The sequence below is a fragment of the Sapajus apella genome, unplaced genomic scaffold (genome assembly GCF_009761245.1).
Source record: "Sapajus apella isolate SASKATOON/1434 unplaced genomic scaffold, GSC_monkey_1.0 scaffold129, whole genome shotgun sequence".
Classification (NCBI taxonomy): Eukaryota; Metazoa; Chordata; class Mammalia; order Primates; family Cebidae; genus Sapajus; species Sapajus apella.
The window spans coordinates 920,677-937,846 of NW_022437069.1; the positions used below are offsets into that span (position 1 = coordinate 920,677).

General features: G+C 56.0%; 1 protein-coding gene across 1 annotated transcript in view; it reads left to right on the forward strand.

Moving 5' to 3' along the window:
• Window positions 1–1,859: 1,859 nt before the first annotated feature.
• MFGE8 (milk fat globule EGF and factor V/VIII domain containing) overlaps window positions 1,860–17,170 on the forward strand; it is a 15,861-nt gene continuing 550 nt past the window's right edge. The window contains exons 1-8 of the mRNA XM_032262448.1: window positions 1,860–2,081; window positions 5,947–6,078; window positions 8,580–8,761; window positions 9,176–9,328; window positions 9,974–10,118; window positions 14,907–15,091; window positions 16,547–16,702; window positions 16,826–17,170. The exon at window positions 16,826–17,170 is cut by the window's right edge and continues 550 nt beyond it. Of these exons, the coding sequence (XP_032118339.1) occupies window positions 2,009–2,081; window positions 5,947–6,078; window positions 8,580–8,761; window positions 9,176–9,328; window positions 9,974–10,118; window positions 14,907–15,091; window positions 16,547–16,702; window positions 16,826–16,963 (1,164 nt within the window). The 5' untranslated portion in view covers window positions 1,860–2,008 and the 3' untranslated portion in view covers window positions 16,964–17,170. The remainder of the gene's footprint in view (window positions 2,082–5,946; window positions 6,079–8,579; window positions 8,762–9,175; window positions 9,329–9,973; window positions 10,119–14,906; window positions 15,092–16,546; window positions 16,703–16,825) is intronic.

Here is a 17,170-nt window from a genome sequence, read left to right on the forward strand (position 1 = left end):
CGGCTCACCGCAACCTCCGCCTCCCAGGTTCAGGCAATTCTCCTGCCTCATCCTCCCAAGCAGCTGGGACTACAGTCACCTGCCACCACACCTGGCTAATTTTTGTATTTTTAGTAGAAACAGGGTTTCACCATGTTGGCCAGGCTGGTCTCAAATTCCTGACCTCAGGTGATCTGCACGCCCTGGCCTCCCAAAGTGCTGACATTACAGGCGTGGGCCACTGCCCTGGGCCTGAAACACTATTATCAAAATCAGTTGCCGGGCGCGTTGGCGCGTGCCTGTAGTCCCAGCTACACGGGAGGCTGAGGTCGGAGGATCACTCCAGCCCAGGAGTTCTGGACTGTAGTGCGCTACGCCGATCGGTTGTCCGCACTAAGTTTGGCGTCAATATGGTGACCTTCAGGGAGCGGGGGACCATCAGGTTGCCTAAGGAGGGGTGAACCGGCCCAGGTTGGAAACGGAGCAGGTCAAACTCCCGTGCTGATCAGTAGTGGGATCGTGCCTGTGAATAGCCACTGCACTCCAGCCTGGGCAACAGAGCGAGACCCTGTCTCTAAACAAACAAATAAATAAATAAATTAAAACCACTTATTTGTAAATAGGTAATATTTGCACATGATAAGTAGAAATCATTTAGTAAAAAATCAACGATGACAGGCTTGCTGTGTTTTTTTCCCTTTTGGCAAACACGTGCTCATTTCCTTGCATTTTGTCTGTGGTGGCTTTCTTGCAACAAAGGCAGGGATGAATAGTTGCTATGGAGACTACATATCAGAAAACATTTTCTATTAGGTCCTTTACAGAACGGTTCGCTGATTTTTGTTTTTGTTTGTTTTTGTTTTTTTGTTTTAGTCTTTTACCATTTCAAACAACGTTGCTATGCTATCTTTGTATATATACGTCATTTCGCACATGAGAGCTTCTGTAGAATGAATGCCTCTGTGGAAATGCTAGTTCTTAGGGTGCCAGCATTTGTCGTTTTGATAGTTTTGATAGGTGTTACCAAATAGCCCTCTGGGGAACTTGAACCAATTTATACTCTTCAGCGAAGCATGCTTGGACCTGTTCCCCACAGCCTCCACTAACCTTGTTAAATTAACATCTTTTTTTTTTTTTTTTTTTTTTTAGGAGGGAGTTTTCTTTTTTTATCCCCCCGTTGGGGTGCAATGGCGCGATCTCGGCTCACCGCAACCCCCGCCTCCTGGGTTCAGGCAATTCTCCTGCCTCAGCCTCCTGAGTAGCTGGGATTACAGGCACGCGCCACCGTGCCCAGCTAACTTTTTGTAGTTTTAGTAGAGACGGGGTTTCACCATGTTGACCAGCATGCTCTCGATCGATCTCTTGACCTCGTGATCCACCCGCCTCGGCCTCCCAAAGCGCTGGGACTACAGGCTTGAGCCACCGCGCCCGGTTAAATTAACATCTTGATACTTGCCAATCCGAGGAGGGAAACACGATGCTCATTGTAGTGTTAATTTGCATTTATCTGATTATGAATCAAGACCATCTTTTCTTTCTTTTTTTTTTTTTTAAGACGGGGGTTTCACCATTTTGGTCAGGCTGGTCTTGAACTCCCGACCTCAGGTGATCCACCCGCCTTGGCCTCCAAAGTGCTTGGATTACAGGCGTGAGCCACCGCGCCCGGTCAAAGAGCATCTTTTCAAGTCTAAAAATCTTAAAAACAAACACAACAAACTCCTCCTGAACTCTTTCCGTCCAACAGACTCAAGACTTGTGACCCGGCCGTTGGCACCCCGCAGGACTCCGGTGCGGCCGTGGCGGAAAAGGCAGATGTCGCGGACCACTTCCCGCCCCCAATTCCTTTCAACCAATTCCTTCGCAGCCGCGGGCCCCTCCCCGAGTCCGCCTCTGGCCGGCCTGGGCGGAGCGCATGGCCGGTGGGAGGTGCTGAGCCTCCTGAATCAGTCCAGTCCCGGAGGAGCAGGAGCTAGAACCGCGCGGGGTCTGAGCAGTCCGCGCACCCCGTCCCGCGCCGCGTCCCCGCAGCATGTCGCGCCCCCGCCTGCTGACCGCGCTGTGCTGCGCGCTGCTCTGCGCCCCCAGCCTGCTCGTCGCCCTGGGTGAGTGGAGCGCGCCGCCCTCTGGCCCTCGCCCTCCTCCCCGCGCCGCTCGGAAGTTCGCCCGGCGCCCTCCCTCCACCTCCACTGTTGACAAACTTAGACAAAGCCCCTGGGACCGGGCCGGGCTGAGGGACGGCTTCTCCCGCTGCGGCCTGGCGGGACCCGGGGACGCGCCCCTGCAGTCTCTGCGCTGGGGCTTTTGGGCTTGTGCGTTGGGCGGGGACTCGGGACATCGGGTGACAGCCCTGCCGCCCCAGGGATGCGGCTTACACATAATGACAAAGGAATCCGCTGTGTGGGGCCTCTCTTTTCCCGTCTGAAAAATGAGGCCAGGGAACTGCGTTAGACTTCCGAACCCCTTCCACCTGGGAGATTCTAGGACTCTTGTGTATTGATGAGTTTTCTCGGGATAACTCTGCCCTGGCAACACCCGCCAACCCCTGTTGGCTGGACAGTTCATTGGATTTTTTGCGCTCCATGCCTGGTCACATAAGGAAAGGGCTGGGAAGCCGGTGCAGTGGACGCGAGCCCTAGCCTGGGGCCCAGGAGGGGACACAGAGGCTGCGAGGAACTTGGAAGAGGGCTGCCTGTTGATGGGAGTCTCCTGACTCCCTCTCCCCCGCGGCCTTGGCCGGCTGCTGTATCTTCCCTGGTCCTCCTCCGCTGCTCAGGAGGCTTCCAGCGGCCAGCTGGGCCCCTTGCAGGCTGGGCTTTCGGATGCCCCATGCCCTTCACCGCGGGGCGCTGGGAAAGGAGTGCCCAGGAGGGGACTAGGTGGCCCCTCCATCATTTTCTCATAGAAATGGGATCGACTGAAGCGAGGGAAGTAACAGCTGAGCCGCAGCCCTATGTCCTGTGATCTGCCTGACCTCCAGGGCTGGAGCTTCCAGAGTGCTCCAAGCTCCCAGGAACTTGGGAGCTCCTGGCCCTCCGGGGCCACCCTGAAAGACAGCTGGATCTTCACAACCCTTTCTACTCCTCTCTGTAACCCTCAACCTGAACCCTGGCCAAATGTTCCTGGAAAGCCCCCCCGAAAGAGCAGGGCTCTGAAGTAGCAAAGATGTTTTTTTTTTTTAAAGACAGGGTTTCACCATGTTGGTCAGGCTGGTCTTGAACTCCGGACCTCAGGTGATCCACCCGCCTTGGCCTCCAAAGTGTTTGGATTACAGGCGTGAGCCACCGCGCCCGGCCCCAAAGATGGTTTTATACAGGGTGCGCTGTCTTTTCCAGAAGGAGGAAACATCGTAGCTACCTTACACAAAGGTAACCTGGCTGGGTAGGGTACACCTTTCACTTTTCTCTTTCCCACTGGACCGTTTTCGCCCTGGAGCAGGGTAGGGAGAGGGCCGGCGCGGTTGGGAGGGGAGGAAGAGTCCATTCCTAACCCAAGCCTCTCTGTGTCAGTGCCCGCCCCCGCCCGCCAGGTCAGCCGACGGATTACCTGCTATTTAAAGCCAATGACTAATAGCTCCTTGGGAGCCACTTTAAGCTCCGCAGGCCTCTGGAGGCGGAGCTCCGAGGGCAGATGCCTCATTAATGGTGTTGCCTTCCCTGGAGCAGGGTGAGCTGTCTGGGGCTGTGGGATTTCAGGAGGACTCTCCAGCCTTAGATGGGTGACTCTGAGGGGGAGGCAAAAAGATTTCTCATGTCGGGCCGGGTGTGGTGGCTCATGCCTGTAATCCCAGCACTTTGGGAGGCTGAGGCAGGTGGATCACCTGAGGTCGGGAGTTTGAGACTAGCCTGACCAACATGGAGAAACCCTGTCTCTACTAAAAATACAAGCTTAGCCAGGTGTGGTGGTGCATGCAGGCTACTCGGGAGGCTGAAGCAGGACAGTCCCTTGAACCTAGAGGCCGTGGTTATGGGGAGCCGAGTTTGCGCCATTGCACTCCAGCCTACACAATAAGAGTGAAACTTGGTCTCAACAAAAAGATTTCTCATGTCTTACTCCAGATGACAGATTTGGGTGCAGGGTCTGGGGCAGCCATTCTGGGATGCTGTGCTCAGCTAGAGGACCCTTGTTGGGGCCGGCTGACCCACCGGAGTGAAGGGATTGAGGACATGCTCTCCTGTTCCTCCTGTGTTCTCCACTGCCGGGGCTGATAGTGCATATCTGTCATCCAGGTTCCCATCCAGAAGCTCTGGTGGCCTCTCCAGCACTTGTCCCCTGGTGTTCTGAAATCACCCTTCCCTTTCACTCCTCTGCCCTGACGTCCTCTCTCACCACCCTCTCCTGCTTCCCACCTTCACCCTCTTCGGTGGGATTTCTGCTTTTCAGCCAGAGGGACCTGGCTGCAGCTACCAGCCGCTCCCCACTGCAGGGGGCTCAGGTCTGCGGGGTGGCCTTTCAGCCTGGCAGTTGGAACTGACTTTCCCACCCCCATCTCACAATTGAGAATCCGTTTCTTGTTTTTTTTCTCTCCCTGGTGGGCAGTGGGAGGAGCGTGAAGGAAGGTTAAAAGCTGCTGCTCTACAGGCTGAAAAACTAAACTTGGATTCTAAAGATCCCTCCCAGTCTGGCCCCAGCCTCCCGTCCGGTTGTGTCTTACTGGGCTCCAACATGCCACGCCCTCTGTGCATCTGCTTTTCTTGGACCGTTCTCTCCTCGTTGCCCAGCCTGGCACCCTCCTTGCTCTGCCTTCTAGCCCCAGCTTGAGTGTCCCCTCCTCTGGGAAACTTCGTCTCCTCAGCAGAAATCAGACCTCCAGAGGCCGTCCATGCAGGCTTCTGGAGCACTCTTCCTCATCTGTGGACCTGCTGGCCTCTTTCCCGTTGGCTTCTTGAGGCCTGCTGCATCTGATTTCTCTGTCGCAGGGGCCCAGTGTGGTCCCTGGCCCTCCCAGTGTCTCCTGGATGGTCATCGTGCTGTTCCTGAGCCAGGGCTGCCGTTGGAGGTGACATCTGTGACTCCAACCCGTGCCTGAATTGGTGGGCAGAACCTGCTCTGTGGGCCAGGACAGTGCTTCCTTCCACTGCCCGGGCCTCTAAGGACTCATGGGCCTCCTTTGCAATCAGAGTGTTGCCAGGAGACCTGGCCGGGACCTTGCCTGCCTCTCCATGCCCCAGCTGCCAGCTCTTCCCTTGGTGGGCAGTGGCCCCCAGCACCACTCCCATCGTCAGCCAGCATTTTTTTTTTTTTTTTGAGATGGAGTCTCCATCTGTTGCCAGGCTGGAGTACAGTGGCGCGATCTCAGCTCATTGCAACCTCCGACTCCTTGGTTCAAACTATTCTCCTGCCTCAGCCTCCCGAGTAGCTGGGGTTACAGGCATGCGCCATGACATCCAGCTAATTTTTGTATTTGTTTGTTTGTTTGTTTGTTTTTGAAATGGAGTCTGGCTCTGTCGCTCAGGCTGGAGTGCAGTGGTGTGATCTCGGCTCCCTGCAACCTCCACCTCCTGTGTTCAAGTGATTCTCCTGCCTCAGCCTCCCAAGTAGATGGGATTACAGGCACCTGCCACCATGCCCAGCTAATTTTTAGTATTTTTAGTAGAGATGGGGTTTCACTGTGTTGGCCAGGCTGGTCTTGAACTCTTGACCTCATGATCCACCTGCCTCAGCCTCCCAAAGTGCTGGGATTACAGGCATGAGCCACTGCACCCGGCGAGCCAGCAGTTTTTAGGACACTCCCAGGCCACTTGGAAAGCTGGGCACTTCCCTTATTTGGGCTGATTTGCCTACACTTGGACCTCCCTGGCTCTAGCCTGGCTCAGGCTCCATCCAGCAGACTAGGAAAAAGGCAGAGGAAGAGAGAGTGGGCTGAGTTTGAGTGGAGGGTCCTTTTGGGCTGGGTCCATCTGCCACTTCTCATCTCTGTCCCCAGCTCCTTCCTGATCACCTGCTAACCCTCCCTGTCTCTGTCCCCAGATATCTGTTCCAAAAACCCCTGCCACAACAATGGCTTATGCAAGGAGATTGCCCAGGAAGTTCGAGGGGACGTCTTCCCCGCCTATACCTGCGAATGTCTCGAGGGATACGTGGGCAGCCACTGTGAGCTGAGTGAGTATCTGGGAGTCCCTGCTGCCTGTTCCTGGCAGGAGACCCTGAGCCACAGCCCTGGTGGCACAGGCCATGTGCTGGCCTGATTCCCTCCCCACTGTCCCCACCCCAGGGGAGCTGGCAAGACCTCCTTTCGGGAGATTGAGAGAGACGGAGCCCCAGTTAGACCAAGGCGGGAAGAGGGTCCTGTGGTTTCTTCCTTCTACCCGGCCCTCTTTCCTGGGACCGCAGGCCGGGCCTGATGTTGCTGCAGAGGAGTGAGGGGTTGTGGTCACCCTGGAGGTCATGGGAATGTTATTATTGAGTCACCATGAACCAGACACACAGCGTTAGGGTTAAGTCCTGGGGATTTCTCTACCTGAGGGGAAAACAAACACATTCTTAGCCTTTTGGGGCCCAGGGACTCAGTAAATCAGGCATGGTCTCAGAGTCTGACAGTTCCTGGCCCAAGTCTGACCTGCGACCTCATCACAGAGCTCGGGGAGGAGAGAGGGGCCTGGCCAGCTGAGCCGTCCCCTCGTGGTGAGGTGGTCAGAGGCCCTGCATGTCCTCATGTGACCTGCCTGGTCATCTCCTTGGCCACAGACTGGCCCTGGGTGGAGTGTCCACAGTGGTTCCCCTGCTGTCCTCCCTCTGGGCCCAGCTGGAGCCCCTCCCACCCAGGGCTCCCACCCCACCGGGACTCCTCATGGTGTAGGCGGGTGCCCACATGCGGGCCCAGGGATGGGTAGAGTGGGGGTCCTAGGTTTCCGAATCCAGCAGGTCAGTCTGAGCATCTTGGGTAGGGGGCAGGGGACGTCTTGCTCTCCATCAGGCAGATGTGGGGATGGGCTCTGAGGTCTGCTGACCTCCAGAAGGAGGGGGTGGAGGGGCTTGAGCCAGCTGGGTGGGAGCAGGGGCCCCGGGAGAAAGCAGGTCAAGTGTGCAGGATGCCTTTTACCTCCCAAGTGGCCCTGGGTCCTGTGCCTTGGGCCCTGGCCTCAGGCCAGGTGTGTTTGAGATCCTGGTGGAAGGGTGTGTTTATGGTTTGGGGGATGGGTTGCCAAGGCAGAGCCCTAGGTGGGGCCACGTGGGCCCACTGACACATGTCTGGGGAGCTGAGGTCACCGTGGGTGTGCCTGAGTTGGAATTACCACCCTGACTTCTAGCTTTTGGGCCTGGGATCTGCCCCAGGCTGGGTATGGCCGCGTCCAGGAGGAAGGCAGGGGTGGCCACAGAGCGGAGGAACCCCCCGGAGGGGGCGGTTCTGCTGCAGCCCTTCCTTGCCTTTTACGTGGTGTGTTTCCTTGCAGCCAACAATGACCCTGTAGGCCCAAAGAATGCACACTGCACTCCTTGAGGGTGTGAGCATGGTGGCATGTGGGGATTGTCCTGGAGGCAGACTGGGGTCAAATCTCAGCTCAGCGACTGGCTAGCTCTGGTCTTGGGGGTAAAGCCTAGAAGCAACTATCTGTGAAACCTCTTTGCAACGTGTGGATTCATCTCACAGAGCTGAACATATGTTTTGATTCATCGGATGGGAAACACTTTTTGTGTAGAATCTGGGAATGGTCAGGTCAAAGCCCACCGAGGCCCAGGGCCTCACCTTGCGCCTTCCCCTCCCTGCCAGAGTGCGACGGCACTGAGCTTGTCTGAGCCTGTGATGTGGGAGGAAGAGCAGGTCTGTCTCTGGGTTCTCTGCTTGGCAGCTGGAAGGCCCAGTCACATACTGGGGGGATCCCCAAGCGAAGAGAGAAGCTTGGCCTGTAGGTGGGCCGAGGTTCCTGGGACCACCCTGCTGGAGTGACGGTGAAGGGTGTGGGGTCTCGGCCACGGGCAAGTTCCCAGACAGGGTGAGGGCCCACGGGTGGAAGGCCAAAGATGGAAAGCAGAATGGCATTTGTGCCCCACCCAGAGAACTCCTGCCAGTGGGATTCTAGAAAACTCCAGGCAGATTTGCTTCTTTCTTTGTGTTCAGTGCTGGTACTGTGCACTGCCATCCAAGGTAGCCCTTCTTCCAAACTTCCAAACTGCCCTCCCGACGAAGCCAGGGGCTGGGCTGAAGACGGCGTCCCTTCCTGGTGGAGGAGGACGTTGGGGAAGAGGGGGTCACACCGGTATTCTGTGCCACCAGTCCAATCCCTGCACTAGATTAATTGCTGCCAGATGCCCTATATGAACGAGGCCACCTCCCACAGCCTGGAGGGGACTCTGTTTCCCGTGAGTGCCAATCACAGCCATCCCCAGAGTGCCACCCTGGCCGGGATCCTTTGGCAGCCCTGGGTCCCAGCCTCCCTTGAGTCTGCCCACCCCCCTCGTCCTCAGCACCCCCTGCCACACACCTTTTCTTGGCACCTCGTCCTGGGCACTGCCTGCATTGGCCCTTTGTGGTCTTTGTTCTGAGTGAAGGTCTGAGGTTCTCTCTGGCTCTGGGGCCTAGGCAGAAGCCATATAGTCCTGTTTTCTTGTCTGCTGGGTCCCAGCTGGGGGCGGCCACCTGACTGCCATCTCCCTCCCCTCAGAGTGCGCCGAGCCACTGGGCATGGAGAATGGGAACATTGCCAACTCACAGATCACCGCCTCATCTGTACGCGTGACCTTCTTGGGCGTGCAGCACTGGGTCCCGGAGCTGGCCCGTCTGAACCGGGCAGGCATGGTTAATGCCTGGACCCCCAGCAGTAACGATGATAACCCCTGGATCCAGGTATGCGGGGAATGGCCCTGAGGTGGAGGATGGAGAGAAGGCTCCAGGCATGTTCCTGCATTTGGGGGTTACCATGGGAGGGTTCAGGTTCATTGCAGGTCCAGGTGGCAAGGTAGCAGATTCCCACAGATGAGTGTCTGTAAGTGGATGGCATCCCTGGGGGAACCTGGTGCGGGGCCAGGGTGAGGGGGAGCAGGCCCCAGGCTGCAGAGGAGCTGTTTGTGCTGGATGAGGCCTCTGGAGGCCTGGGGCGAAGGAGAAGGCCCTTTGTGAGGGCAGTGTGCTCAGCTGCCCGCCTCTGTTTTGCTTGTTGTTCCCCCACCTGGTGGGGGGAGTGAAGGGGTGGGTCTGCTTGGATCTTGAGTGGAAAGAACCCAGGAGCTAAGGGTGCCGTCTCTCTTGCCCCATGTCCAGGTGAATCTGCTGCGGAGGATGTGGGTGGCAGGTGTGGTGACGCAGGGGGCCAGCCGCTTGGCTAATCCTGAGTACCTGAAGACCTTCAAGGTGGCCTACAGCCTTAATGGACACGACTTCGATTTCATCCATGATGTTAATCAAAAACACAAGGTAGGTCTTGTTGGGGCAGAATGCTGGGTGATTGGCCATGATGTGGGTCTTTGGGTGCATCTTGGTTTCTAGAAATTGGGAAACCCAGATGTGTCCATGTTCTGTGGTTTATAAGCCATAGTCCCACTTTATAGATGAGGACAGTGAGACTCAAAATGGTGCCATGACCTGTTGATGGTAGTGGTGGTGGAGCTGGGTTTCATTCTGAGCCTTCAGGGCTACATGTACAGTTGTGTAGGTTGCATACTGCTCAAGGATGTCATTATGAAGTCGGGACCATTCACAGTACAGTCATTGTACGTTTGTGGAACTCTGTCAGAAAATTGTCATAATAAACTTTGAGAAAAAAATGTCTTTTCCTACTTTGCAAAGAGGCACCCTGTAGGTTACAGGTGACCTGTGTCCTCTATAGTGGTTTATGCCCAGGCTCCATGATGATTAAGGAAGGTGAGATGAGAATCCGCGTGGGGGGCTGTGGGGTGGCCAAGAGGGAAGCTGCTGTGTGAGCCTCTGTGGCTCTTCCAAGCCCTCCTCACCCTCCAGCCCCACCTCTGCCTCCCAGGTCTGAAGAGGAAGATAAGGTAAACCCAGGAGGGGGACCGCCCAGAGGGGCCCCCTTCTCCAGTCTTGTCCCTTCCCTCCTAGGAGTTTACGGGTAACTGGAATAAAAACACGGTGCACATCAACCTGTTTGAGACCCCTGTGGAGGCTCAGTACGTGAGGTTGTACCCCACAAGCTGCCACACAGCCTGTACTCTGCGCTTTGAGCTACTGGGCTGTGAGTTGAACGGTGAGTGCTGGGGTTGTGGGTAGGGGGTGCTGTGGGCCAATCCTAGGAGGTGGTCCTCCCTGCTGCCTCTTTTCTGAGCCAACTGAGCTGTGTCGGGCAGCAGCAAGGCCCGGGGACCAGGCTTCCCTCGGGAAACACACTCAGGGGGTTCACGTGGCCATAGCAGTCCCGCCCAGGTATTTGCTGTCTGCCAACCCATGACCCAGGGCGTTCTGGTTGATAGAGAAAAAGACACCCGTTTTTGAAGGATTTTCACTTTCTCCGGTTGGCTCCTGTCCTGTAGCTTCTAGAACACGCAGCGTTAGGTGTGTTTTGCAGATGTCAGTTTTACGAGGGCAGAGAATTTGTCCGTTTTGTTTGCTTCGGTATTCCCAGTGCCTAGAATGGCATCTGGTTCGTAGGTCCTTAATAAATATTTGATAAATGAGTAAATGAATGAATGAGGGAGCGGCGCCCGGATGAATGATTTATTAAGGGTGCACATCTGGTAGCTATTAAGACTTGGTCTAGACCTCCGGGCTCCCGACCCCACCCAACCAGAGCTTTCCCTGCCGAACTCTGAGTCTACACTCCAGAGAGATGGAGGGGCTTCTACTGCTGCCTTCTGCAAAGAGACTCCCAGGTGGAGAGCTGGGGGGACCAGGAAAGGACAGATTTCTTCAGAGCCAGGAGACAGCCTTGGCGAGGTCAGGGTGGATGCAGGGTTTGGGCTGACAGCCACAGGGCCATCTGCTGGCCATCAGTGGAACTGTAGGGCTCGCTAAGCAGAGCGCGGAGCGGACGTTTTTCTCTTACCCAAATGTGCCCTCCTGCACCCCATTTTCCCCTCTGTGACACCTCTTCCTGTCATCTCATTTCAGATATCACCCAAATAACCCTCAGAGCTGAGCTCAGTGCCTGGCTGGGTTTAGCGTTTTTAGTATGAACATAAGTAGGTATTTGCTTCCTCCACTAGGAGTGCTCCTTGCGAGGCTTCTTGTTTCAATGGGGAGTATAAGACTTTGCCTTCTTCTAGAAGGAAACATAGCCTACTGGGAAAGGACAGAGCCAGGTCCGTGTGCCACTTGCTGTTTTGGCTTGAAGCCTTTGGCCATTGAAGTTGCCTGCATTCAGGCATGGCTGGCCCCGCTCCAGGCCAAGAGAGGGTGAATCTTGCAAACCAAGAAAGCCCAGTGTAAGGTTTATTCTCTGTGAGGTTTGTTGCCGAGTTTACAATGAGGAAACTGAGGCCTGCATGAGAACAATTAGATGCCAATTTATTCAGCTCCTGGGCGAGGTTCTACGATCCAGGGAAAAGGGGCCGGAGAAGTCGTGCCTGACTTCTCTCAGGCATGGGGTTATATAGGGAGGGAAGGCACTCTGATTGGCTGTGGAGAACAGGATGTGGACGTGGCAGGCTGCTATAGGTAGGTAGGCGGGATTTCCGGTGAGCGGGCTGGATGGGGCAATGCGCTATTGGGTGGGTTTTGGCGGGGCTTAAATTTTGGCGGGGTTTCCCAACGGTGGGCTAGGTGCCGAGTGCAGAGTTTAGTGTTGAGTGCAGACCCTGGTGCTGAGTGCAGAGGGGATTTCCAACGGCGGGCTAGGTGTCGAGTGCAGAGTTTAGTGTGGAGTGCAGATCCTGGTGCTGAGTGCAGAGGGGATTCCCAACGGCGGGCTAGGTGCCGAGTGCAGAGTTTAGTGTGGAGTGCAGACCCTGGTGCCGAGTGCAGAGGGGATTCCCAACGGCGGGCTAGGTGCCGAGTGCAGAGTTTAGTGTGGAGTGCAGATCCTGGTGCCGAGTGCAGAGGGGATTCCCAACGGCGGGCTAGGTGCCGAGTGCAGAGTTTAGTGTGGAGTGCAGACCCTGGTGCCGAGTGCAGAGGGGATTCCCAACGGCGGGCTAGGTGCCGAGTGCAGAGTTTAGTGTTGAGTGCAGAGGTGGGCGTGGCAAAGCTAGATGCTGAGTGCAGATTCTGGTAACATAATTTCAGGCGTGGAGAGGGATGGGCGTGTCCGAGCTCCCGGCGAGGCAACCGACCTTACGCCCAGCTGTCCCATCTGCTTCCTTCCCTACAGGCACTCCACTCGGCTGGTGCACGTGTGCTCGCGTGTGGGTGGGGCTGAGGTCTGGGTGTACCCGGGACTCCACGAGGGATCCCTCTTTGCAGGGATGGTGCCTTTGGCGAATTATTTAATTCAATTGATGTTTGTTAAGATATTGATTAAGCCCCTTCTGGATACTTGGCCCTAGGGAATGATTCCCTGACCTCGTGGTAGCCGGGGAGGCAGACAAGGAGCAGATAAAAGGGCAGTCAGAGCGCAGTCACAGCTCTGAAGAAAAGCTACAGGGTGATGAGAGGACCATGACGGGGTGAGGGGGGTGAGGGAGGGGTGAGGGGGTGACGGAGGGGTGGGGGTGGGGACTCTGCGGGGAAGACCTTTGACTGGGGCCTGAATGATGGAGAGCGAGGCACATGAAGAACTCACAAAAGCATCGTAGGCAGGGAGTTGGTAAGTGCAAAGGCCCCAGGGCATGTCAAGGGCACAAGGAAGGCCACTGGGGCTGGAGCCTAGAGAGTGAGGGGCAGCTTGACAGGCGAAGAGCCCCAGGGACCAGCAGTGTCACCACCTGGGAGCTTCTTAGAAATGCAGGCTGAGGCCCGGCACGGTGGCTCACTCCTGGAATCCCAGCACTTTGGGAGGCCGAGGTGGGCAGATCACCTGAGGTCAGGAGTTCAAGACCAGCCTGGCCAATGTGACGAAACCCCGACTCTACTAAAAAAAGTACAAAAATTAGCCGGGCGTGGTGGTCGGCGCCTGTAATCCCAGCCACTAGGGAGGCTGAGGCAGGACAGTTGTTTGAACCTGGCCAGGAGGCGGAGGTTGCAGTGAGCCGAGATCGTGCCACTGCACTTCAGCCTGCGTGACAGAGTGAGACTCCATCTCAAAAAAAACAAACAAAAAAAGAAGTGCAGAGTGAAATTCCCAGCCTAAGAGCTGCTAAAACAACCTTTATTTATTTATTTATTTATTTATTTTTTGAGATGGAGTCTCCTGGGTTCAAGTAGTTCTCTGCCTCAGCCTTCCAAGTAGCTGGGATTACTGGCACCCACCACCACGCTGGGCTACTTTTTGTATTTTTGGTAGAGATGAGGTTTCACCTTCTTGGCCAGGCTGGTCTTGAACTCCTGACCTTGTGATTCACCTACCTCGGCCTCCCAAAGGGGCATGAGCCACTGTACCTGGTGAAAGAGTATTTTTTAAATAAGATCCCAGGTGATCTATGAGAATTATTTCCGAGTATCTCATTTTATAGATGGGGAGACTGAAACCCAGAGAGAGGAAGGGATTTCCTGGAGTGATGGAGCTGAAAGCCCTGCCCTGCCCTGGTGCCCCTCCCAACTGCAATTTACCAGGAAGGCTGCCTGACTTCTTGAGAGGTTGAGAGTGAGCCGGGTATGATGTATAGAGGGGTCTGCGTTGAGCACATTGTGCAGGATTGGTGTCCTCTGCAAAGCTGCCCAGGTGTTAGCCTGCCTCAGGCCTCTCCTCTTCTGGAGCCAAGGGGCGGCCAGCTCCCAGCCCGGTAGCCTCTCTTTGAGGGGAAGGTGGTGGTTCCCTGGCGCACCACCATCAGGAGGAGACGGTCCCCTCGGCAGGCAATTGTCAACACACCCTGGAGGCAACTGTTTTGAGTGGTAAGGGTGCAGGTGTCTGGGAGCAGTGATAGAACTTAGCTGGCTCCCAGGTGGATCCCCCTGGGGCATTGCCTCATCCGGTTCCCCAGAGGGATAGATACTGTGGAGTGGGGAGACACCCCATCATTCTCCTGGGAGTTGTATCTCCTGCCCATCCCCAACTGTTCTATCCACATGCAGGTGCAGTTAGGAGAGCAAGGCAGCCCGGCACATTCCTGAGTGTTTGGGGCAGGGCTGAGTGAAACAAAGTCCAGCTTTCTGGGCCAGCCCTCACAGGCCCGTGTGACCCCAAACATTTGAGTGTGTGAAGTGTGCCCTCTGGGAGACACTAAGTTGGGGAGATTTTTGGAGAATTGAAGTGGAGATGTTCCTGAGCCCCAGGACTTGTCCGATTTCTCTAACTTCCAGCTGCTGGAGGGCAGGGAGGTTGTCCTGTTCCTCACTGGGTCGCCACCAGGCAGGCCTTCATCAGCTAGGCGGGATGTGTGGATGGTAGAGCTGATGTCATAGTGTGGCATCAGGAGTCTGTGAGTGCCTTGGGCATGAGGCTTCATGTCTTTCCGTTTTCTCATCTGTAGAATGGGCTTACTAATTTCTACTTCATTTAGGGGGGTTTTATTTTTGGTGGCAGATTAAATGACTGAATTAAGCACTGAATAAACAAAGAAGTTGTTAATGTAGATAGCAGCGGTGCCATGGGATGGCTGGGGGCAGTGCTGTGAGCCCAGAAGAGGAAGAAATCCTGCCCAAGTGAAGTAGTCAGGGCAGGCTTCTTGGAGGAGGTGTCTCACAAGTCAGGCATGAAGAAGGGCAGAAGGTGGTGGAGCAGGGGCTTCCCTGGTGCAGGGGGAGAAGGGTGGTGAGTGGGAGGTCTTGGGTGACCTATGAGGAACTGAGCCCAGCTGGTCGAGGTCAGGAGCTGGTGGGGCTGGCAGTGAAGAAGGTGGCACAGTTGGCCCTGCAAGGCAGATGGAGCTGCTTTCTGTTGTCCGAGAACGTGCCGGGGGCTGCTCCGGATCCACAGAGTGTGTTCCGTTTCATCGCCTTGTGCTCCCACCCCTGGGAGCTGTGGATCCCAGATCCAGATGACAGCCCGTCTTGCTGGCAGGATGCCACCATCCCCTGGGCCTGAGGAATAACAGCATCCCTGACGAGCAGATCACGGCCTCCAGCAGCTACCGGAACTGGGGCTTGCACCTCTTCAGCTGGAACCCCTCCTATGCGCGGCTGGACAAGCAGGGCAACTTCAACGCCTGGGTGGCCGGGAGCTACGGCGGCGATCAGTGGCTGCAGGTGGGTCGGCCCCGCCTGGGACGCAGGCGTGGGGCTGGGTGGGATGAGGCCGGCCTGCCAGGTCTGACCTCCCCCAGCCCAGGCTTCTGCTCCCCAAAGAGTTCTAGAAAAGCCGCGTTTTTCTTCAGCTGTTCTTTCTTCTTCCCACCTGTCCTCCCTTCTCCTGATCCTGCTTCCACCAAGGTGCAGAAAGGGTGTGTATGTGTATGTGTGTGTGTATATGTATGTGTGTGTGTGTGTGTGTGTGAATATGTGTATGTGTGAAAGTGTTTGTGAATGTGTGTATGTGTGTGTGTGTTTGTATGTATGTATGTGCGTGTGTGTATGTTTGTGTGTGTGTTTGTGTTTGTGTTTGTGTGTGTGTGTGTGTACGCAGGAGGAGAGCCATTCCATGGACTGCACAGGGTTGACAAGGCTCAGCCTGTGGACAGCAGGGTGGAGATATCTTAGAACCTCTCCCCTTGAGCACAGCGTAGGGGACTCAGTGTCTAAGAAGCCACCATGGGACAGCCCTTGTCTGTCACTGAAACTGGGAAACAAAAGAGTCATGAAAACCAGGGCTGGTTTTGTAGGTGCGGAAACTGAACTGGCAGGACGGCGCTCTGCTTAGTGCCCACCTGCTGGCTGGCAGTGAGTTGGGTTGGCACCCGGATGTTGGGGAATTGGCGTGTCCAGGCGCAGCTGGCAGGCTCTCCAGGGAGGTCAGGGACTGGGGGCAGGAGGCCTGGCTCAGGGCCCCATGGGGCACACTTCGGAGGTAGGTTCCGTGAGGAGCTGCCAGCCTGGAGATGCCCTCAGGACCAGAGTCAGACTGTGAGCAGCACTGCAGGGAGCCTCCAGAGCGGCTCATGCCCTTCTAGGCTGTGGCCTTTCCTGTCCCTCTTCCCATCACACCGCAGTGCAGGTCTCAGGGAGGAGTTGGTGTGGGGTTGGCCAGGGCTCAGACTCTGTGAGCTCTGTAGCAGTGAGGTGCCTAACACCACGTATGGCAAAGTAGGTGGTATTATTTATGCTCCTTTTTTATATTCTGAGACAGTCTTGCTCTGTCAACCAGGCTGGAGTGCAGTGGAGCAGTCTCAGCTCACTGCAACCTCTGCCTCCTGGGTTCAAGCCATTCTCCTGCCTCAGCCTCCCTAGTAGCTGGGATTACAGGCACCTTCCATCATGTCCAGCTAATTTTTTGTATTTTTAGTAGACATGGGGTTTTACCATGTTGGCCAGGCTGGTCTCGAACTCCTGACCTCAGGTGATCCACCCACCTGGGCTTCCCAAAGTGTTGGAATTGCAGGTGTGAGCCACCACATCTGGGCTTATGCCCATTTTATAACTGAGGAAACTGAGGCTCAGCCAAGTGGCTTTTTTTCAAAACTAGAATTCATGCCTCAGTGTGTCTGCCTCTTTTCACCTAACTGGAGATGGTCCAAGCAGAGAAAAGGTGATTGGTTTCTTCTGTAGGTGGACCTGGGCTCCCCAAAGCAGGTGACGGGCATCATCACCCAGGGGGTCCGTAACTTTGGCTCCGTCCAGTTTGTGGCATCCTACAAGGTGGCCTACAGTAATGACAGCATGGATTGGACTGAATACCAGGACCGCAGGACTGGCAGCAGCAAGGTGGGTGTCCGTCCAGCTGCCCACCCCTTGCCATGCTGCCATGACTTTCCTGGGAGCCTGGCCTGGGGCCTTGAGGGGAGTGGGCTGGCTCTGGGGTCCTCCTGACAGCCCCTCTGCCTCTAGATCTTCCCTGGCAACTGGGACAACCACTCCCACAAGAAGAACCTGTTCGAGACGCCCATCCTGGCGCGCTACGTGCGCGTCCTGCCAGTGGCCTGGCATAACCGCGTCGCCCTGCGCCTGGAGCTGCTGGGCTGTTAGTGGCCACCTGCCCCCCAGGTCTTCCTGCTTTCTGCCGGCCTGCCGCCTCCTGCCTCGTCAGCCCCTTTAAATCACCTTGGGGCTGGGGACTGGGGAGGGGATGGTATTCAGAGTTAGCGTGGTCACCTCTCCCTCCCTCCCTCTCTCCCTCCCTCCCTCTTCTTCACCCTCCACCTCTCATGGGTCCTGGCCCCAGCCCCTAACCCC